Here is a 24,353-nt window from a genome sequence, read left to right as displayed (position 1 = left end):
TGTTGAGATCTGCTCTGCCAGAAGCTCAAAAGAACAGGTCCTTAGTCTTGTTACAAATGGTGTACTTAAGAACTTCGTGTTGTCTTTGGTCTCGAGTTCAAATATGTTTCCTCTAGTGATGTTGGCATACTTTTCCAATATTTTTTCCCTTTCCTTAATTTAGATTTTCTTTTTTTCCACAAATAACCAACAATTTTCAAGTAACATACCTTATTATTTTACTTGTAAGGTGTTTTAAATCCTTTATTTTGACAACATTGAAATAAACTTCAGTAACTAAAATTTTAAAACAACATCAACAATTTTTTAGAAAAGATAATGAATTTATGTCATTTAATTATTGTATTATAACCCTCCAATATTTTATTGTAGCCCTCCATTTTTTTTAACCCTCTAATATTTATTTTTTAACTATAGGGTGAAGATAAAGAAAACCCACAAAACTATATTAAGGTTAAAATCGTCCAACTATATAACATTTTTGAAAGTATATCGATATGGAAGTCTATAGAAAGAGCATAAAAAGAGAATTTTATTGGTTTGGTTATACTCCCTCTGTCCCCAAAATTTGACCCTTTTGGGTTGATTTCGGAGTTATTAAGAAACTTAAATAAAAAGAAACAAAAACATATTAGAAAGATAAATTTACATGGGGTTTGTAAAAAAATAGAGAGATAAAATATTAAAAATACATGAAAAAACCAAATTTTATATGTGGAAGCTAATTTTGCACAAATATTGTTGTAAATTGATGGGTATTTTAATTCAAACGGATCGATCATTTTGAGACTAAAATTAAGCCAAAAGGGTCAAAGTTTTGGGGACGGAGAGAGTAATAATTTTTTGATTAGTACTTCATGAAATCACGTCAAATAATGAAATACTAATCAATTTTTATAAAAATCATCTCTCATTAATGACGTTGACTAGGACGTCATTACCTTTGGTAAGAAAATTTGTATTTATTGCCTTGTTGGTAACGTAATGTTATTGTTTGATAACGATTGTAACGTAATATATTTTTTTAATAACGTAGTACTATGACGCCAATAAAATTCGCCAACAAGAATTCCCGCGCCAAACACCAAAAATTTTCCCTCTCAATTTTCCTTCTCATGTTTTTGGCTTATGGTGAGTTGATAATTTGTAACCAGTGTTGTATGCTTGGCCCACATACAAGATACAACCATTGTATGTGTAGCACTACTCGATCCAAAAGAAAATTCTTAGAACACTTTAGTTAGTGGCAAACGAGTCTTACACGCTAATGAATTGACTTTGAAATGATGAGCATCCAAAGTTGACTTGAATAACAATATTTCAAAGGTTGTACGCCTATGCACATTCCATATGCAATTGTAACACATAGATTAATTTTCCACCTACCGATCACAAATTTCCAGAGTATCATAATCTCTTGATTCGATATGATGACATTCAGATGTTGGACAAAACAGAAACAGAAGGAATGTGAAAACTTCATAAGGAATGGAAGCTTGCTACAAGAAAAAATCATTGCCGTCTGTAAGGGAAAGAATCTTCCCATCCATGTTTTCTCAGCTAACGAAGTTACAAAGATGAGCACCTTCACTTCTTCAGATTATCTGATAAAGGATGTTCATTACCAAATGTTCTGCGGTACAATAGATGAGGGAAACCGACCTGTTTTCATCAAGAAATTTCACAGCACACACTCATTTGTTGGTGTAGAAGGCATTGTTCGAGAAATTGTAACAGCAACACAAATGTGCATGCATCAAAACTCTTTAAAGCTGATAGGTTGTTGCCTCGAAACAGAACTTCCAGTTACTGTTTATGAGTTCCCTGATCAAGGATGTCTTCTAGATATTTTCAGTAATACAGGATTTTTGCCAAGGAAACTCAGGTTAAAAATTGGCTCAGAAATATCATATGCCCTTGCATACCTCCAAAACGGTTTTTTTAGGCCGGTGATTTTCAAAAACTTGAGCATTAAAGATGAATATTTTGACAAAGACTATAAGCTCACAGGATACTACTTCTCAGTGTTGATCCCTGAAGGTAAAGATCATGTCAATGATGCAGTAGTTGGAACTACAGGTGATACTGCACCTGAGTATATATCGTCTGGAAGGTTGACAGAAAAAACTGATTTATATTGTTTTGGTGAACTACTTTTTGAGCTTTTGGCTGGCCGCAACAGGTTTACCGAATGTTATAATTTTCAAATTTATAGAATAACGGGACATGATCAAAATATTACGATTAGTATGATCGTAGATCCTGAAATTTCATGTGAAATAGAAGAAAGTGGAAAGCAACAGCAATTGCAGGAAGTATTTGAGCTTGCTTGGAGATGCACATATCGTAATGAAGATGACAGATCAAGTATGATTGAAGTTGCAAGTGACCTTAAGAAAATTGCAGAATCTAATTAGTTCTGTTGAATCATCTCAGATTAATGTTATTAGCAATCCAAATTTTGAGGGACAACTTGTTGCAATAGTTTTCCTTAAATACTGGTATTACTGGTAATCTGTATATCATTTCAAATTTTATTTGTTCTCTAGCTACACAATAAAATTCCTATGTTGTTCTGAAAAAATATGCCTATGTTATTTTTACATCTACCTAAGGTTTTGTTAATATGGTTTGACTATACATAGAGAAGAATGAGCAACCTAAGTGCACTTCTTTTTTCCTTGGCCTTGAAGAATAGGTAGAATATGTAACCTCCTGTTGTAGGCTTCATTGAAAAGAAACCGAGTTTGAAAGGCTGAAATAATCGGAAGCCAAGAAAATGAGGCAATGGGAGCAAAAAGGACCACGCCCATACCAAAATCATACCATCGAGCAAAAACCTGAGCAAAGTCCCAGATTCCAGTGTTCTCTATCAGTGGCCTTAGAGCTTGTGCAATCTGAAGAAAAAAAAATTGTAGTATAAGAAGTAAAGGTTTGTTTTACACTCCTGATTACAGCATTACAGGAATATAGAAAAGAAAAAAAAATGTCTCCGACTAGCTTACCAATATCAATCCCCATCCAGTGGGAAGAAAAGCCAGGCAGCACACAATCAAGTCCATGATAGACAGATTGCATAAGAGCGAAAGCGTGATAATAGTAGATATAACAGCCAAGAAAAGACATGCTTTGAATAGTCTGAACAAAAACTGATGATTAGCACTGAGCCACTGCCTTCCCACATTCACTATCTGTACGACAAATAAATATCCCAATGAGAATTAATCCAAACCTAATTTAGCTATCAGTAGTTAAAGTCATTGTAGATAAAGCATAATTCAATGAAAAAGATACAGAAGTTCAGATTATTTAGTTCAAACTTGGTGACAATACAATTATAAGACGTTTTCAAAATGGGAAAAATTCCCAGGAATTATAACATCACCATAACATTGGATGAGCCATTAGAGTTCCCTTACCATCACAGCTCATTAGATTGAACTGCAAGTTGACAATATTAAAATTCTAATTTCTATAAGAACTGTTAAGGGAGCTGCATCAATGTATTACATGGGCACTCGATGATAGTTGTTCATTACTAACAGGATCTGATGGTCACATGTATGGAGGGTTTCCTAAAGACTTCTGAAACGGTTAAAATCACTATGAGAATTAGATCCATCTTTACGTTATAATAGCAATCCAGTCTGGTTTTTCTCCATAGGATTGTCAATGATTGTATACTAATTATTATCAATTTATGAAAAACAATGTGTGAAAAAGATATTAAAATTTACCTTGACCAATAGAAAAATCACACCTATGACAACCCATGAGAGCACGTACACAATAAAATTGCTGCTGTTTTTGGAAATGTCTAATTGGTAGACCAGACCATATTGATACACGAAAAACCTTAGTGAAAGAATTATTTCAATGATCCTAGAACTCCATCTGGAACGGCGAATATGCTCCTGCTCATCATCCCACCAGGACTGCCAACTCTTATCAGGTGGGATTCCTATACCACCTTGCTGCCGTATCCACTTATTCCAATCTCTCCAGTCATCTACAATTATAGGCCAGTCAAAGCCAGATGGATTAAACAGAAATGGAGCAAACAACCATGTCAGCGACAAGAACCAGATTGCATAGGTGATCAAAACATAAGCCATGCTGCTTTGATAGGATTTCCGATACAGATCATAAACGGTCAGCAGTAGCAGCAGCTCAAACCCTTTTACAAAGTGGCTTCTTGAATACAATCTGTAGTTTTCTGAGAAGGTGGCATGAAATATCACAACTTTGCGACCTGTAGGAATATATTTGGCACCACCATGGAGAATTGTTCGGCCATAATAGTGAGATTTTGCTCCACAAGAAAAGGTGAAGAATACAGAAGCAAGCTGCAGCTGCATAAGGACAAAATCTTTAAGAGCAGTGTAAAACCCTCTCTCCAATGCAATCTCCATAACCATAGGTAGCCCAGTCAAGAGTCCTAGTTGTATAAATGACTGTGAAGCCAGAGCAGTTTCTAAGGACTGTACGTTATGGACTCGAGCTTCAATTATGAGTACTTTTTGCAGTCCACTGAGAACAAGGTACAACTGCCCATAGAGGAACACATAAATTGAAATAACTGATACCTGAGAGGTTTCGGCAGTATAATTATAGTTAGCATGAAGTAATGAAGACTTAAGATATTTGCTGAAAGAAATAAAGCAATTAAAGAAATTGATACATGAATGTGATTTAAAAACCAAGGTAGTAATAAAGATGCATGTTTACAAGCATAACAATGTAACATATTGTTTGAAAGTAGCATAATAAGGAAATAACAGCAATACAGCATGCAAGAAATGTTTGACAGTAGCATAATAAGGATATAACAGCATGCAAGAAAAGCAGAAAGTATTGAAAGGAGATGTAGGATAATAGAGATTTTAATTGTAGAATGAAAAAGATCAACAGAATGAAATCTTATCGAAAGTAACAATATACAAATAGAGCCATAGGGAGGGAACGCAAGCAGAAAGTCAGAAACGCCACTAGAAAAACATACCAGGTTACTGAAATAGAAACCAATGGTTGTGTAATAACATGATAACATCCGGAAGAAGTCAAATTGCTGCCCAAGACGATAAATGTCACGGGTTAGCGTCTGTTCACTATTTCCATTAGCTACTTTCGCTTCAAATTTTGATATCTGGATTAGTCCTACATCACGACCCTTTCCCACTTGGATATATTCCTGATAAGTCACATATCCACGCCGCAGTACAGAGTTGAATCCTGCACATAAATAGGTGCCTCACCATACAAATTACATAACATGTTAACAAAAACAAAGATGGCTACAGATTTCTACCTGCAAAAACATCCTCGCTTAGGTTTATTGTTTTTGATGCTTTGCTGATACCTCCTCGTGTTATGTGAAATATCCTATCAAATATATCTGGATGACCATAATGAAACCGTACCCTGTGCAGGAAAAGTGGAGTAGAAAAAGTGATTCAAATTTGATAATCATGCTGATTTATCTAATGGTCAGAAGATTGATTATAGAAAACACAAAGCATATCTCAAACTACCAAGTAATGAGAATTGTGGACATGCACTTGTTCAAATGGGCAGAAATGAATTCATCCATGGTGCATTGTATCAAACTTTTTTTTAATAAATAAAACATGTGGTAATAACCAAAAGTTTACCTGAGAGGATTAGCTAATATTCTCTGGCCAATTGTCACAAAGCTTGTCTCTTGGTATGACATGAACCATGCTAGGGTAGAAACACTGAGTCACAGGTAATAACACTCATTAGTGTAGCTTATATAATAATAATAATAATTAATAAAGTTAATAGCATATCAAGAGCGACACATTCATACACTGACTACTATAAGCTAGATGAATCAAAGAGACTTTTTTTTATTTTTGGGTAGCAAGATATCAGCTTTTTCTCACATCCAGGGAGTTCATTTGGATTATGAAAACAAAGTGTACAAGACACGATATTAGATAAGATAAAGAAAAATAACAGTTTGTAGATCCTTGTAACCGTGACCCACATATTCAAATTTAGAATGTCCATGTAAGATTTGAACTCATACTCGAGTCTGACATTCAAGCATAGCCAACAGCATTCACATCACTGAGTTCATATAAACTGACCTTCCAGTAAATACATGTTCTCTCAAACCGACTATAGTGGGAGCCCGGCGTCCTCGGTCTTCAAAAAATTCTTGCAGTATGTTTCTCATTTTGTAAGCTTCTTCCAAATAGTTATCCTGAGAGTACATACAATGTGAGAAAGACAAAAAATTTTGTAATGAATCTTTTACACCGTTACCTAGTAGCACACATACTTGATTCATATCTATTGTCTGGAGGGCTTCACCACGTGTAAAAATTATTGCATGGTTTTGGTTTTCTGGTTTTCCTTCACCTATATTAGGCGGACCGGGAAGCTTTATACGATACACCTCCTGCCAAATTGTATCAGAATGAGAACTATATTGCTTAAAGTTATAGAATTTATAATGAGAAATACTCTGCAATAAAGGTTGTAAAGATCGGAATTTCATGTTAATCTATACAATGAGTTTATAAGTCTGAGTATCATCACAACTATTACGCATATAATTTGTTTTACATATGGAAACCTAATATTAATGTTTAGAAAAAGTACAGAACATGTGATTAACATTAGTTGGTCCAGAGGTAAGTTTTCTTTGATTTTCCTTTCTTCTGTAAGAACTCTCTAAGGCCATTTTCTCATATTGCAACCCTTAAGATTCCAACAATTTGCACTGTCCTTTACCTGGTCATGACCATTGATTCCACCTTTGACTAGCACAGACGAATAAACCTTAGCCTTTTCAGACTCATCTGCAATTGTTTCTTCTGTCTCTTCAACATAAGCAACACGTAAAGCTGGGTACCTGTCGTCATTGATCATTTGATCCAGTAGTCGCCATATTAATTTCATTCAACTAAGGTTTCAATTTCGAAGGGAAGCAATTATAGTACTCACTCTTAATAATTACCTAGTCATCAAATCAAGCATGTCCTGTGCACGTGGATCACCATCTCTTTTACATGTACCGTACATTTGCCATGTAACAACATATGTAAATTTCATGTCTGATAATGCATCCAGATGAGCAGAGAGACTCTCATTCCCCCTCTCAATGGCATCATAACCTTGAAGAATATCTGCATAATCAATGCATTCATTAGTTAACTGATGAATTTTCACAAGGGGCAAAAAAGCCCTTCATCTATCATGTCAGAAGCTAGATCATTAAGTTAAATCCTAATTCTCAGTTGAATGAACCTTTATCCTCTGCCATGTCAAGAAATGCTTGTAATTTCAGGGCTTTTTTGTAGTACATCATTCCTCTGACTGTTAGCATCAAAGAAAATGAAAATAGAAGTTAAAAAGGAACTAAACATATATTTGAAACTGGTACTAGAATAGAATATCAATGCATAATAGCATTGTGCTTCCTCTACCTGTTCTGCTTAAAGTCTGACCCCGGAACGAAGCCCAATCCCTAAGCTCAGCCTCTTTGTCTTTTTCCATCAAATCATTTAAATCTTCACAATCCACGCGTTCTAAGAAATTTTTCCACTGATCTGAAAGTGTAAAGTAGCATTGTCAATTTGTCATGAGGCAAATCTTTACAAACAGTTACAAGCTGTGAAGAGAAGAACTATGATACTACAAGCTGTGAAGAAAAGAACTAACAAAAAAAAAACCTGGATATATCTTTCTCATATAGAATATAATTGATACTTGTTCTTGGCTCGATAAAAGTTCTTTCATAGAAAACTTGACTTCTTCCATGTAATGTGGGGTCAACACACTGCAACAAAAAGACCTCTGCTTTATGACCAGGAGATCTCATACATAAGAACATACGCGTCTACTGCAAAAGATGACTACAGCACATATAAGATAAAATGCTGACCTGAATGATAGCATATTTCGCACTTTAGGTGCAGCAGGCATATTCATAGAGAGAGAAGTGGCAAAGAAAGAGATGCGCCTCCGAGCATCCAAGTTTGCAGGAACATCCATAGCTTTGTCTTTGACTGTAAGCAGCAGGAGAAAGCGTTTTATCTGTTTACAGTCAATGTTAGTTCAGGGATGAATAATACATGCTGCTTCCTTGTACAGTTTTAAGATCACAAAATATCAAATGAAGACAATTAAAACAACAATTTCCTTAAGCCTTTATCCCACTATGTATCAGTATTTGTAAACAAATTGATGTTCTAGTGACAAGAAAATAATTCATGGATATTCAATATGTTTTTAAGATATTAAGGGATTAGAAGGTTTTATGAAATATTCAGCATAACTTAGACAGTGAAGTTATATCGAAATTACTTTGTCATGAAGCGCCTCATCATTAGCCAATGGGAAATGAATAGAGTCCTTCGATGCAAATATTTCTGGTTGAATCTCCCTAGAGAAGAATTCTGAACCTTCAACATTTTGATCAGAAGAATGGAGCATATCCAAAGTTCTGCACACATTTCATATTGAGTGTTAACAATAAGTTTATAACAACTAAATAAAATTAATTGAATAACGAAAACAAACCTGGAACCATTTATCATCATTTCATTTGTCACAAGTTCAAATATGTCTTGGAGTACTTTCACTACTTGAACATAAAGAGCACCTACTACTTCATCATGACGAGCCACATCTGCTACTACAACATGATAAAGCTCATTCCCTTTGACCTGAGCAACATAATCAATTAACCATCTGACTAAAATTTGGATGAAAGGAAAAGGGAAACACAATATCTTTAATTTTTAAAACGTTACCAATAGATCAACCAATTCTACACATTTAGCATGTAGAGCTGGTAGTTCACTCAATTGAATCTTTTCAAGCAGGGTAGAACTTTGGATGCTTTCGTCGATTTCGGATATAATACCTGAAACAATTCTGAAAAGCCAGAGATTTCCATAAGGAGAAACCATAACCCGGAAGAGAAATAAAGGAATAGTTGAGAGGAAAGATGAGTCTAATAATTCCTGTCCCCTACCTCTTCTCCAATTCCCCAGCAGCAATGATTCCAAAAATATACTTCAATGACTTGTAGCACTCTTTCACCGCAAAGTACATTAGGCTACCTCTTCCTATCCTTTGAATTAGATCTTCATCTTTCCCATCAAATTCCTTAGCAATGCTCAATGCCGTTGAGAACTGGTCGAATAGATGCGAATTGACATTGTAAGCCTCATAAAAAGATCATAGCAAAAGTTCTTAGAAAAGTTATTTGACACATCTTACTTCATTTGTCAAAAGGAAGACAGGCCAACGAACATGGCCGGATAATATTTCTGCTGACAAGGGCATAATCATCAAATCCCTCTCTCTGGAAACAGAAAAACCACATAAGAATTTTTCTAAGGAATGCTTATGAATTCGATCTCTTATCAAATACTACTTACCTGTTGTTTATCAAGTCCTCTTGCCGGAAACTGAGGATTATTTGGTTCCACATTGTAACAAACTTTGCTAAATCACTCTTTTTGTCTCCAGATGCCTATGAAAGGATTTGTTACAATTGTAAAGAGGCATCCAAAAATTGTCCAATTTACTAATTTCAGGTGACTAACTTGCAAAATAATACCTTTTTTAGTTGACTAAAGAACCCTTTGCTTATTCTGCCTCTATCATTTTTTAAATTTGGTGGAATCAGGCGAGCATTAAATGCTGAAGGCAGCAACTGAAATCTACTTCGTAGCATTCCTAGTGTCCGTATCTGTAAGTACAGTATAAGAAAGACTAAGATAACATAGCATAGCTTAGAAGAAGAAGCGAGGGGGGAGATAGAAAATAAGTACAGACATACTTCACCAAGGTGATGCAGAATTCCATAAATGCCACCAAAAAGTGCGCAGAAAACAGAATACCAGATCTGTGTGTCCATAAAATATACCTGAAAGGCAAAAAATGAGAAAAACAAGTTGTTTTTATAAGCCTACAATATCACTGTTCTTCTACTACCTAAAACAGCATGCAAACTCATGTTATCAATGCATGAATAACAAGAATCTTTTGGAAATCAAGAGGCTTGATCATTTTTGCTGAACAAATGTTTTTCAAAAGATTGACAGCCACAATGATGCGGGAGCAATCGTTAAATAATCACACAATCACCTTCAATCGACAAGTTTTGGTTGGAATGCAGGAGATTATTCAACAATTAATGAACTTGTCAACTTTTTGCCAAAACAAAAAGAGTTGATAAACAAAAATCTCATGCTCTTTCCTTCCCCCAAGCAATAAAGAAAGCAAGGGATGAAAAAGAAAGTTGGCGTGAAAGATAAAAAACCATATTTCAAAGAAAATCCTTGCAGGACTTTCTCGAGTCTCGACAAAAAAATTCTGCATGCTCCTTGTCTGCTATAGAAGTACTAACATACAAATTATCTCGGAGAAGAGTTTCTTATCTTTCATCCATCAACTTAAACATGAATACAACAAATTCAAATTGTTACTATTGCGACTTTGTTATATGAGACAGGGGGGAGAGGGAGGGATAGAAGGGAATGTTTATGTCTACTTTAATTCCTTTCCTCATTGTTTAGCTAAAAATCACTGTTTTCCAATGAACAATATGCATTAGGTAGAAATATATTGATTGAATGATAATGACCGGTAAGTAACACTGATAATAGTTTTAGACTAAAGTATAGCATTCTAGTTAGTAGCATTACACATCAACATAGCTGAAACATGAAGTAGTATTAGTTAATACAATTAACCATTATTTAGGTAGGTAATGATGAATGTAATTACATCCATGATTTAAATAAACTTACCAAAAGAATAGGAGCCCAAACAGCAACAAGTACACCTGCATTACTCTTGACTGAACCAGTATGAAGTCATGTAATTAGTTCCTAAGCAACCAAACAAAAGTCTACTATTAAGAGGGGAAAAAGGTTTACCATGAGGAAATAGCTCACGCCTTTGATATCTATGTGAGCCGACTCGCATCATTTGTCTGGTTGGTTCTATAAGTGGCTTTATCTGCAAAACCCATAGGCAATAAGGTTAACTTTTTTTTTTTTCTTCTGAGAAACATCGGCAATAAGGTTAACTTAAAAGAGTGATTAAACTTGTATGGTCATGACATAGGAAAGAGAAAAAACATAAGGACATGTACTCACCTCAAAATAATAACTGAAAGACAGTTTGCTCAGTAGTAGCAGCACCCAGAATAACATATACCTAGCAAATAATAAGTGAGGCATCTCTCAATATATAACATGATGATGCAAGGAAAAAAAGGCAAAAAAAAGTGAGGTAAGGCAATAAGAATAAGTACTTGAATGAGGAAACTTGATCTTCTTGCATTCCACGTCCAACAAATAATCTAGGCTACGTCACATAAAGAAATTGTCAGAACATGAACTGATATAATGTCTGAAATGAGGAAACTACCTTAAGCATGCATTATTGTACTCACATTAACATATTCAATCTAAATTCACACAACATATCATCAAAATCATTGGTCTGTTATCTGAAGGGGCTGTTCACAAAACAGTCCATCCAAGTATATAACGGTGAAGGAAGAAGACAGCATAAAATCAATTAATGAAATAGGTTTCAGATGATTTATTCAGAACAGCATCTTTTGATGCAACTCAAAACATGAACATGTTTTGAACTCTATCTAGTATTATTTCATGTACACCAATGCAGTCAAATAAGGGTACGTTGTAGAGTGTAGACTTTTTAGTATACATGAAACACTACATAGATAATAGAATCAGAATTTTGGCTTGAATTATCACAGACTACCTATTGTAAAAAATTGAAAACCATTCTTGTGTAGAAAAATTAAACTACATGCAACCAGTAGTAGTAAAATTAGGGACTTATTTTGACATATATATACCAAAGTAAGACTTTCGAATATAATCTTTGGCAACTATTGATTCTTACTAGTTCAAAAGGGTCTTCCATGATATAAAAAAATAGGACATATTTATATCATGCAAATATGCAATATATTCGGAGCTATTATCCAACCATGTACCTGTGTCCACCAAGATAGATAGGTGCAGATCTTGTTATTTGAGGTCTCAATATATCTACCAATTGCAGGAACAAAGAAAAGGATCACATCAACTGCATTACCAATAAGGTAAATAGCAACCGCCATCATGTATGATGAATAACACCACTTTCCTAGCAAGGTCCCAGGTCGGATGGAGTAACAAGTATATTTCCTTCTCGTGTGCACGTAGTACACTGGAAGAATTATTGCCCATATTGAGGCAATAATTAGCCTCAAAACATATTTCCAGATCCGTTTGGCATCCATTGTTGTCCTAGCTTTCCATGTAAATGCAATCTCAAGAATAGCTGCAAAATAAATAGTTGATAATATTATATTGATGTGTTAAGTTTCAGCAGCTCATATATCAGCAAAAATTGCTGCAAATATGCTAGAACTTTAGTTAACACTTAACAGTATAAAAGTAGATCAATCTTTGAAAATCAGTCATTTTCTAACTCATCTCTCAGAACTCAGCAATCAATCATGCCGTCTTGAATTACAAGTAAAAATTAAATCTGTTAGTAGCCACAACCCCCTCAATCCCCCAGGAAAATGAAAGAGAGTAATCCTATGCAAAATTTAAGGGCTTATTGCTGAGAGCAGTAAGCAGTGTAAACATTAACAGGAAAAAAAATGAAGAAACATATTTTCTTAATTGTTTTTTCCTTCTCTATACTCTCATGTTTAATTACATACATTTTCTGTTTTCATTAACTTCCAACATAGCCTTATGTCACACACTTTACTGAAACGACGAAAGTAGGTAAATGGAATAATTTATCAAAATAATTTAAACGCTGATAGGAGGGAAGAGTAAGGGTATTAGGTGTATACATTATACTGATAAGGTTTTCCGTTTACATTCTCTAATCTTTCCTCAAAGTGTGTGCCATGGGACATGTTGCAGAAGTTTAACAAAAAATACTAGAGAAAGTATGTAGCAGGTTCGTAAGGAAACCCAGATTCAACTGAACGTCTTGCAACGCCAGATTTTAAAGTACTTCTACAATTGTCTACAGAGAAAAAGTTTCCTCTTTGTAATATTGTAGCTAAGTTATACTTTTAGTAGGTATGTTAAAATTATAGTGTAGACTGTCAGGTAAATTATTTCCTAGTTGAGCAATCAGAAATGACTGAACCAAAGGCTTGAAATTAATTTCTTGAAAAATAATGTTTGTATTGATCCAAAATCTTTATCTCAGTTAAAAAGTACTAAGGATCCATAGAAAGTTAGAAACTCTCCAATCACCCCACTCCACAAATCACAATCCAGTTGAGTGTTGCCCCAATCTTCTTATAAATTCAAGAAACCACATCCCTATTCTATTATTCTGCACTTTATGGCCTAAACACTACAAAATTTTACAGAATATTTTGTTAAAGATTAAAGTATCATTGAATTAATGTTGACACACAGAAATTGATGTAATTTATGATCATAGTGGGAAAGTAGAGGAAAATAACCGTCATTTATAGAAACTAGAAAGTCGTTTTCTTGCTTAATACACAAATCATGACGTGAATAACTCTTTCGAAAGAAAATAAAATTGAATTTTTGAATTGAGAGGAACTTCAATTGATTGTAACAGGACTCATAAAGCGATACCACAAAGTGGATCTTGTATCTTTTGATGAATGCAAGGTCTTTGATCTTCAATGAAATGTGGACACCAATCAATAAGTTCATCCTCAATTTTTTTACTTGTGTTCTTTATCTATCACAAACAGTTATCAAGATACTTCCTTGCCATCATGTAGAATAACAAACAGTATTTTAAGTGCAGAATTTAAGTTAAAAATTCCTAAGAAACATTGTACCTTGTACAACTTTGAGTCCTGCAGATGTAATGAAGATGCTACTTAAATCCTCAAGTATTGTTGTCTCAATCAACTGAAGAGGAGAGCTAACATCATGACATGCAATAATAATTAGTGCCTGCAAAGAAACAAGGAATTCAGTTATTGATATAAACATCACATAACACAGTAAAGGTCAGTTGACTTGTAATCCTACCTGAAGAGCTAATATTAAGAAGCTCCACATTCGATCAAAACTTCTAAATATCTGCAAAAAAGAACGAATCTCAACAAAATTTGTTTTCCCCAGCCATTTCTTTTGACTGTCCTTGTCTTCAGTCTCGTCTTCAGTCTCCAGAATCTACCATGGGAAACAGACTATAACAATTATAACAGATTTTGATTGTTCTCCTCTAAGACTAATTATTTGCAGGACTTCCTGACAAATAAGCCAAACCACCAAAAAGTAAGCCTTAATCAAACAGATAATGTTGGTATAAAATATGTTTTGCAAAGAAACATAAAGAATCCACACATTTAAGCTCAGCTTAGATTTTTCTCATGTTGAGCATTACCGACTCCAGACTACCCAACCCAAGAAAAGGACATAGAATTTAGAAGGCATAGTAACCCGATACCAATACCAAGCTTCAAATTTGATGTAAATTACATTGTAAACAATTAGATGAATAAAACTGAAAACAAAGAAAAACTCAATCTCTTTACAAAAGAAATATATTTATCAGCATACCACCAAATTTCTTGATTCTCAAGACTGGTGTACATAATTGGGAGGTGGTTACAATTGAACTAAATGATTGTGGTCTTCTAAAAATTCATAAAAAGGAGGAATTACAATATATTTTATTTCTCTGCTATCCTTCATAATTCATTTTCTAAGAATATTCTAGTTCGTGAAATCTCAACAGCATAAAATTTCCAAGTTTCACTTCAGCACAACCAGAATCACTTGGACTTGAGGGGTAGTTATCAGCAAAAAAACATTCCCCTTTTCTAAATCTTTATCCTCCAAGATGTATGATTCAGTGGAAAGATCACAAACCAATCAACAGAAAATTTTATGAAAGTAAAAGGAGCAGGATCCCTAGATCCATCAGCCGAGATTATCCAAAAGCATCTAGCAAGCGAATGCTGCTGCTAGTGCTAGCAATGTCACAGAATTATCAGAAGTTGCATCTTGTTCTTTAGAGAAGCACCAGTTATTATCTAACAAATGATTGTAGAACTCCATGTAAGAAATTAACCTTTGCAATTACGCACATCAAAAAGCAACTAGTTGGGAGCTGACTCCAATATCAATCAATTTCCCAATCTCTACTTTATAATCTTTGCTCCAAAATTTAGGTGATAACGGCAGTGAAATCTTGGCTTGTCAACTTAGGAACTCAATTTGAACATTGTCATCATATAGCTAATGAGAGAGAGGCAAGCATCTTTCTTTCTTTTTTCACTCTTTTTTTTTTTTTTTTTTTTTTTTTGAGATGAAAGGCAATCTTCTCTAATGAAGTAATGAGCTATACAATATTTCTTGATTATTACTTTTGCTTCTAATCAAACAGTTGCCTTTCTTCTGTCAAAAACTCAAAATTACGCAATTGATCGAAAAGGAAAAAGAGTAAAATAATTTGTGGCCAAAACCAACAGAGATCATACTCAATATTCAATTAATATTTAGATCATAGTCAACATTATAACAGTACTCAGAAAAAGGAAAAAGACATTTCAATTAAAAAAATAGTCATCAACTAAAAAAAAAATGCATCTAAGCAATGGAAAGAGCTAGCAAGTGTATAGGAGATGGCTTACTCCTTCTTCCTCATCCTTGACCTCTCTCTTTCCTATAAACTTCTTAAAGCGAACAAAGATGTTTCCCTTACTTTGATCATCATGAAATTTCTTTTTCTTTTTTCGATCATTAGAAGACTTCTTCACAAAGAAAAAATCATGAAAATCATTATCATCTGTACGCATTGGCCAACCTATTGAAAAACAATCCGATGACCTGCATGCATACAATCACAAAAATTTAAGGCCTATGAAATTTAATTTTTTTTCACAAAAAAAAAAAAATAAAATAAAATAAAATAAAATAAAATTAGCAAGCAGGTATAGGAAACTCTCAATCTAACCAGAAGTACTCGTTCAGGTCATCATAGTTTCTCCATTTAGAATGATCAGCAGTTCCACTATTGCTTTTCTCAGCTTCCTTGATACATATGTATGCAATTAGGATGAGTTTAAGATTCAAAGATTGAAACCAGCAAAGAAAGAATATATGTCTGAGGACCTCACCTTAGATATAACATTGTAAATTGGTCCAACAACTTTTTTTAGAAAAGCCTCGTCCTCTCCTCCGTATACTGGCATGACCTTCTCCCATGTCATCAAGCTAACAGCATCAGTCAACATACTATGCAACTCGTACGCCATCTGAACAAGAAATAAAAATTTCAAAAGTTGAGTAACATTATTCATAAGAATTCAACACTAGACATTTCAGAGCATATATGCCTTATACACTCGATACCCATGCAGAACATCAAACACAACTATCACAAGTTTCTTTAAATCTTTCAGCAAGGAAAGAGTATAAATAAAATGATACAGCTAATAGACCCTATTTTGTGAGACTTTCCTCTTATTGCAAATTTAAATAAAAGGCATAGTTGCAAGTAAAGAGAATTAACTCTGCATGCCGGTGTTGATTCTCCAAATTGGTGCTGACTCTCATATGCAATTTAGACATAGTAAATCCCCCCACTAGATATATTAATACTGATACAACCAAGAGTTTGTTTTTTTATAATAAAGCTGAGCTGATATATTTGCTTACACCGGAGAAAGGGGTTAAGAGAGCGAGAGAGAGAAGTGATATTAGGGACATAGGAAAACTGCAGTCTAACAACAACAAACATACATGATAACTCATTCAAAAAAGTATTGTGATCTTTTTCATCTTACATGGTGATATATATAGCAAAGACATTCTGGCATCAATCGCAAGTTTGCAGCTTCTCCCCAAATTAGAAGATAAAGTGCTATATACAACAGTTTATATTGTTGAGCTTCCTGTTTCACATAGGGTAACCTGCACATATAAGTCATTCCCTTTAGAATCATGCCCAAAAATATTATGCAGAACAAAATGCTCATTGGTATTCACTCACCGAATGTTGCTTTTTTTGCCTAAAAACTTGCACCACTTAGTATAATTTTTAAAGAATTTTCTCATTAGTCCATCCAATGCTCCATCAGAAAACTTCATAAAATAGACAAGATATTGATCATAATGGTGAACAGTTGAAAATTGTTACCTTAGAGAAGGAGAAGTTAAGCCAAAAAATTTACCTGCAACACTGATGCTAGCTTGTGGCTCTGCCGGATGTGGGTGTTGGCAAGCAGTAGAATTAGATGCTCCCGCTGGTTGGAAACATTTCCTTTCTGGTTTAAGTAGAATTTGAAATTATTCAGATATGGAGTCAACGAAAGCCCTCCAGTAGGTTATTACACTAGTCAGTAAAGAGTATATAAAGGACCTGAAACCCAAAGATAAATCCAAGCCAGTCAAATATGTCATAAGTAGCCCTGGGAGATTTGTTCTTTTTGAACTCATCCATGAATGGTAAACCACGAATATTGCGTACAGCTGCTACAGCAACCTTGATCTGCAGTAAACTTTCTGTTCTGTTACCAAAAAAGTTCAACTAATATATCTCAAGAGTCCTAAAGAATAGCTAGCACAGCACAGCTCATAAAAAACCATCAAAAAGACGAAAACAAGAATTATGTGGATGTAGCATTATCTAGAGAATTGTTCTGAAATAACACACCTCAGGGAGTACCATGATAGGTAGATGAACACCATCATTACCCAGTGGCAAAATATTGTACGTGCCATGATCAATTGAGCCTCTATCACCATGAACCTGTTGGGAAAGATGGGTAAAAGAGCAATAAGAATGCTGTTATCAATATTTCTGAAATTGCTGGTGATGAATCGAATCAAAAAGACAGAAAAGATAAAACCTGATGACCAGTTGCTCTTGTAACTGCAACTAATACTTCATATAGAACAGAAGCAATGTCCCGTGCATTTGTAAACTTATCCCTGCAAAATATTAGATTCAAAACGTACAAATCCATAATGTTAACCTAATAGTAATCACCTATTACTCAGTTTGTCAAAGAAAAAACATTATTTTGAAAATGGTAAATGTAAATCTTACTTGTTAATGAATTCCTCAGTTCCAGTGTGTCTGTTGATATAATCTTTATATCCATTAAAAACGCGTCTAAGCTCACGTATATCACTCTTCTCTTTCCGCCTTGCAATACTATCTTCCATATCCTATTTTTTGAAGAGCATAACAACTAAGTTAGGAACATTTGAAACAGCTGGATGTCTCATCCAAATGATTAGAGTATGCATTTTACTATTACACGTATTAATCACCAATTACCATCAATGCAAGTTCGATAAATTATAGGCATCAAGTATATAAACATGTATGTACTAAAGCCTACTCAACTACTCAAGGGAAGTGGCACAGAGCAGGCAACAAAGGGATATAGCATGGAACAATCATAAGGCAACAGACAGAAATTTTTAGATAGAAAATTGTGGTTTAGGACTAAATGAGTGATACTACAATAGCTGTACCAAAATTATAAACCAATTAGCCTTACAGACTTACAGTAGCAATGATATAGTATATGATAATATAGCAGGAATTCTATTAAAATTGGAGTACAAGAAATTATTTTACCTGCTCAAGGCGCTGAAGTAATGCAGTTTTGAACTGCCGAACACCACGCCCTTTAGATTTTTTGTCCTTGTTATGTGCTCTCTCAAAAGCATGGAAACGACCTGCACAAAACAAGAATACAGTGTATGAGTTCTGTAAGCAGTTTAACACAAACAATAAGATCACCTTAGAAAACTTAGCAACCAGCATCATATCAATCACCAAAACAATTACTCACCCTCTTTTTCAGCATACAGTTACAACTTACAATTACATTCAAAACTTTCCTACTGCTGCAATAACTAAGGAATGCAGTATCATCCACAACATCATTCCAATAGTCCAAGCCGGATTGGGGCATGTATAACATTTCTAGAATGACATATCTGTTTCGTCCATTGTTTTTTTTGTAGTCACAACACTTTGATTTTTACACTATTCATATACTAACTTTTCAAAAAAAATAATAAGACGGAGTACATAACTGAACATATTGATGGTCAAAATAATGCATTGGGTAGCGTAAAAATCAAATGCAACTTCTAGCCAATTTTATGAAACATAATTTTAGCTTCATATTTATATGCTTATTTTTTTCCAAACAAATCAACATACTCCGTATAAATTTCTCAAGAGCTCCAAAAAGAAGAAAAATTTTGAGAATTAGAAAATTTCTAAATCATACTAGTATATTCATACCATCTTATGCCAACATAGTATTTTACTTTAACATTGTACGGAATTTATATTATGGTAGTACACTAGTACCCAATTATTTCATATTTTTGAGGTTCCAATAATGAATGCTAAGCTCCAATTAAAATAATTAAATTCAATACAAACCAAACAATACATAGCTACCCAATTACATTATGCTATCAAATTGTTACTCCCTCGCTCTAATAAAAATTTCTAGTAATGATTTTTTTCTAAACAATTAATTTTTAAACAAGAAAGAAATTTTAGAGACAACGTACAACCAATTTGTGCTACACAAAAAAATATAAATAAATAAAAAAAATAAAAAAAAAATCAACAAAATTGAACCAAAATACAAGAAAAACAAAAATTAACATACAGAGATAAGCAACACGAGGTTCTTGGGTTTCAATCTGATTAGCAACACGAAGAAATCGTCGAATATCAGGAGCCAAAGAAAGAGGCAACTTCTCACTTTCAAAGGGTTTAGGCACATAACTATCATAATCATCATCTCCATAAGTAATTGATCTTGTAAAACTCCTACTACTACTTCTAATTCCACTACTTGTACTTGGAATATCCCTCTCATCAATTTCATGATACGTCTCTTGAATTGGTTCAGCTAAAACAATCTCCGACGACGTCGACGACATACTTGATAGCTAGCTTGCACACATAAATTAAAGAATTCTGGTATGATATTACTACACCTTAAAAGTGTAAAGAACTCGAACACGAGTAGTAAATTTATATATATAATTGAACTTGATAACGAAGGCATAGTGTTATTTGTGTATGTATGTGTAAGTTTGGGATTTCTTAACGTGGTTATCTTTAGCTTTTTGTGCTTTATGAATGTGAGTGTGATCTCTTTTTAAGAGGTGCTTTTGCTTTTGAATTGGTTTGGTGAAGAAAAGAAAAGGAGGGAAGGAAAGAAGGATGTTACTTTTTTGAATGTGTCAAAATGAGCGGGTTTGTTTATTAGCTGAAATGGAAAAGAAAGGAGGATAATATTAGAGGATTGATGATTCTCTCTACTTTTTAGGGATCCAAAAAGTGATGAATAGAATGATTCTGGTTTTAAGTTTGGGACTATCTTGTAGATGGGGAGGAAGGAGGGTGGACATTGGACAATGCTTCGTAAAGAGTAAGTATAGGCCCATATCTCATATGGTTCATACCAAGTACTTTTTTGTTTTGTTTATACTGTTATTAAATAAAAGTCCGTGCATTGCACAGGTCTTATTAATAATATTTTGATTAATTTTCTATTGTTTGTTAAGGAAATTTCTTATATTAATTTTTTATAATTTATTCCCCTAGTAATTATTTTGATAAGAATATTAAAAAATACACATAAACATATCATTAATAAAAATATATATGTCATTTATCTTCTATTTCGATAATCACCAACTTAGTTTATGCATTATAAAATTAATCTTTACAAATTTACAAAATAAATCAATATATTTACCAGGAAATGAAAAATTTGTTGCAGAATTGATCTAAAAATTATAGATCTATGCATTTCCCCAATTACCCGCACAATAGTATTTTGGAAAAATTATATAATTATTTTGTTGTCATTAACAATGAGATATTATTACTTTAGAACGACTAAAAATTAATAATGAAGTAAACTTTTCCTTCGATCAATTTTGGACGAAAGTGTAAAACGAAGTTGGCTTTAATTAAGGCATGAACGTAATCACATGTAGTATAAAATTAAGTTAATATAATGACGTGATTAAGTTACCTAAATCACAAAAAAATTGTAATGTAAACGATTTATAAAGATATAATACCTCCTCGTCCGATAAAACCATATCCAAAACTTATTAAGTTATATTGTTTGCAAGGTGTAATACGTCAAACAGGCGAGAAACTCGTACTTTGATTTTCTAATCATCTTTTCTCGAATTTAAATTTGTGATTAAATTAGATCTGCGTGTAAAACAAAATTCAGTATACAAAACATAAACATATAATCATTAAGTATTCTAAATATAAATTTAAGCATGGATTTTAAAAATTAAGCTAAGAATTACCCAGCCATTATATTAATGACCTAAAATTAACACGAAATTCCCTTGATTTGGTTTTGTATTAATGAAAAATTTTGTTGAAGTCGTATGATGCGTCAAATTATAAGGGTAGTTATCACAAATTTAATTTAATTATAATTAAGGAATAATTTTTTATTTCTTATCATAAATACTATCAAAATTTATCTAGTAGGTATCAAACATAATATTTTATCATTTAACTCCAATATTATTTTTGTTATGATTTTAATTAATTAATATCTTTTTTGAGATTTATATTTTCATTTATTTATTTATGAATTTTTTATATTCGTAGCAATGTATTAATAAATTTCTCTTCTCTTATATTTTTTCTTTATTTTTATATAATTAATTTAGAAAATAATTTTGTTCGTGGTTTTTAATCTATGTGGCATTAAAAAATTAGATATATCAAATCTAATTCGTTACTTTTACCTAATTAATTGAATTAAAATCATTAATATCAAAAGATAATTTTAATTTTCTAAATAATTTAAATCCTAATATCAAAAATATAATTTATAGTTTTAATTTTTAAATAATTTAAATCATAATATATAAAGATAACTTTTAGTTTTGTAAAATAAAGATAATTTTTAGTTTTCTTATATAATTTAAATCCTAATAAATTACTATTCGTTGTTTTTACCTACGTAGAAAAATTCCTAATTCTCATTTGTCACTTTACTTTAGGTGGTGAGTAAATTTTTTAATTATAAAATAAAATACAAACCTAATTTTCTATTGGTCAAAATAATACATTTTCTTATGTCGTGCGCCCTATGCTTTCGAAAAATGCCTACTTTATTTATATATATTAGATTATTGATAAATATACTATTATTGTTCATTTTGTACTGTTATTTTTTTATTCTATACTGTTATTATTCCAGTAAGTTCGATTAAGAACGAGGGAAAGAGGAAAGAGCGCATTTTTTTATTATACTGTTATTATTGATTTTTATACTATTTTCGTCCCTAGGTATGGACCATACCTGGTAGTGGGCCATCATGCCTCCTTGACAAAGTAGACTTGGGCTTGATAAACCCCTATCAAGTAATGGGTACTTTTGTCCACTATCAAATTTAGACCGAAACAACAATATATCTCTAGGTAGCATTGTCAAATTTCAAACCGAAACCATTTAAATGCCCGAAACCGACCGACCCAAATGAGAATAAAACCAATTAAAAAACGATTATTTGCAACCGAAAACCGACTCGAACCATGTAACACCCCAATAATTCTCACTTTAAACCTGTAAATACTTTTAATAAAATACAAGAGAATTACTGACATGTTACTGCCACGTGTTCAAACGTTAAAGCTAATTCAAAATTTAGCAGCGGAAAACTAACCCAATTAAAATAAAGTTTCAAAACCAATAAGCAAAACCAAATTAAGTCTTACAAGTTGAAACCATTAAAGCCCTTATTCAAAACCCAATAAAAGTACTAAATGATCAAACCAGAGTTTAAATAAATTCAAATTTAAGAATTGAAATAAACCGTAAACGACAACCAACTCTCCACTCAAAACCCCATCACTCGATGCAAGTCCCACTATGCAAATACCTGTGATCAATCTGCTCCCCAATATTACAAGTGTAAAAACGGGATCATCACAGGGTCATTGAAAGGCGACGACCATGACCGAGAAAAAGACATACAAAAGCACGCAATCAACAACGCTGAGTACATACAAGCTACGAAAGATAATAAAGAATTCTAGCATGCAACTAATTATATATCAATTAACACAACAATTAGTTATTGACTCATACACATGACTCAACTGTTATAACTACTAAGACTCTATCAATTAATAATAATTAATTGATTTCATTTTATTTATGAGATTAAGCAATAGACAAGGTTGTACTCCCATGTTCCAATTTGGAACATCAATAAAGAAAAACCTCATGTCTCCTTTCGAAAACATCAATAAACATCCAATGGCAGACAGGCGCGACTCCGTGGCCATAGCTAGTATGAGATCTCATCCAACTCCTAATAGTCTTAAAAAGTATTTGAAAACAAGAGACTTGTAGATCAGAAGGCCTCTAAAAAGTACACGGCTAATACCCTGTGAACCCCAACCCCTGGTTGTCAATACTCCAGATGTGCACAAAATCCAAAGTTTTATAGCTCATCCATCTTGCACTCTACATGGTTTATAAGTTTAAACTTGATGATGACTCAAATGCAAAACAATACAACCAATCAAGCATTAATCATTCAAGAAATAATTCAAATCTCCAATTCAATTCTTGATTTATTAGTGACAAACAATATTTATTATTGAATCCTTTAACTACCTCGCACTACAAGAAAATCACCTTTCCGTGGCGAGTATAATAAATTTTAGTATCGATTGTTTGTTCCACAAAAACTTTCCCCAACAAAAGATTATTTGATACAAGAACCCCCCCCGGTTGCCTTAGCCTTTTGTAGAGGTTTTTGCATTCGCTGGGGTTGATCCTTATATTCGATACGAAAAACTAGATCCAAGCATGGTGAATATTGTAGCGATTATAATCGTTGTAAATGCCTAATCATACCTCAACTGAGATCACATATGATAGCGATTGTAATCGAGGCTATTGCTTTATGGTTGCGTTTGTAATTGACATTATTTGTTAGCTACCGTAGTGACTACAAACACCACTGTTGAAACTTATCGTAGCGAATACAATTGTTACTATTTGTATCTATTGTGGCGAATGAATTGATACATTTGGTAATTTTGGTGGCACTTAGAATCAACACTAATGCTTAATTATAGTATCAAAAGCAATCGACACTATTTAGTTCTTATTGTAGCGACTAGAATCGATACTTTTAGTTTTATTATAGTGTGAAGGATTGATATTATTAGTATTTATCTGTAACAAGTATTTGTAATCAATATTATGGAAGTCATAAAATTCATATTAAAATGCATATTATAAGTTTCCACACTCAAAATTATTA

The 24,353-nt window shown here is 33.1% G+C and overlaps 2 protein-coding genes across 2 annotated transcripts; one reads left to right on the top strand and one right to left on the bottom strand.

The window, feature by feature from the left end:
* The first annotated feature begins 1,404 nt into the window (after positions 1–1,404).
* LOC145574752 (serine/threonine-protein kinase ZRK1-like) lies at positions 1,405–2,438 on the top strand. Its single transcript, XM_081632606.1, has one exon. It carries the CDS (start codon positions 1,428–1,430, stop codon positions 2,415–2,417), a length of 990 nt encoding a protein of 329 aa, XP_081488732.1. The 5' UTR covers positions 1,405–1,427; the 3' UTR covers positions 2,418–2,438.
* A 47-nt stretch (positions 2,439–2,485) lies between these two features.
* Positions 2,486–20,075, bottom strand: LOC145574751 (putative callose synthase 8). Its single transcript, XM_081632605.1, has 41 exons — positions 19,688–20,075; positions 18,631–18,731; positions 18,091–18,212; positions 17,891–17,972; positions 17,695–17,790; positions 17,401–17,529; positions 17,213–17,305; positions 17,032–17,123; positions 16,826–16,952; positions 16,157–16,294; positions 15,994–16,070; positions 15,671–15,866; positions 14,061–14,204; positions 13,865–13,982; positions 12,023–12,351; positions 11,306–11,358; positions 11,148–11,208; positions 10,926–11,007; positions 10,797–10,846; positions 9,824–9,910; positions 9,602–9,733; positions 9,420–9,514; positions 9,259–9,343; positions 9,011–9,171; positions 8,787–8,910; positions 8,554–8,699; positions 8,338–8,476; positions 7,916–8,067; positions 7,704–7,810; positions 7,458–7,580; positions 7,279–7,347; positions 6,989–7,157; positions 6,763–6,883; positions 6,308–6,427; positions 6,114–6,229; positions 5,652–5,735; positions 5,309–5,421; positions 5,003–5,232; positions 3,738–4,586; positions 3,006–3,191; positions 2,486–2,897 (listed from the first exon to the last, which is right to left on the bottom strand). The coding sequence occupies exons 1-41, from the start codon at positions 19,962–19,964 to the stop codon at positions 2,661–2,663; spliced, it is 6,012 nt and encodes a 2,003-aa protein (XP_081488731.1). The 5' UTR covers positions 19,965–20,075; the 3' UTR covers positions 2,486–2,660.
* Between the last annotated feature and the right edge of the window lie 4,278 nt (positions 20,076–24,353).

Source organism: Chenopodium album, chromosome 13 (genome assembly GCF_948465745.1).
Source record: "Chenopodium album chromosome 13, dcCheAlbu1.1, whole genome shotgun sequence".
NCBI lineage: Eukaryota > Viridiplantae > Streptophyta > Magnoliopsida > Caryophyllales > Amaranthaceae > Chenopodium > Chenopodium album.
Note: the sequence above shows the minus strand (reverse complement) of the source record. Positions and strands in the feature narration are given on the sequence as shown.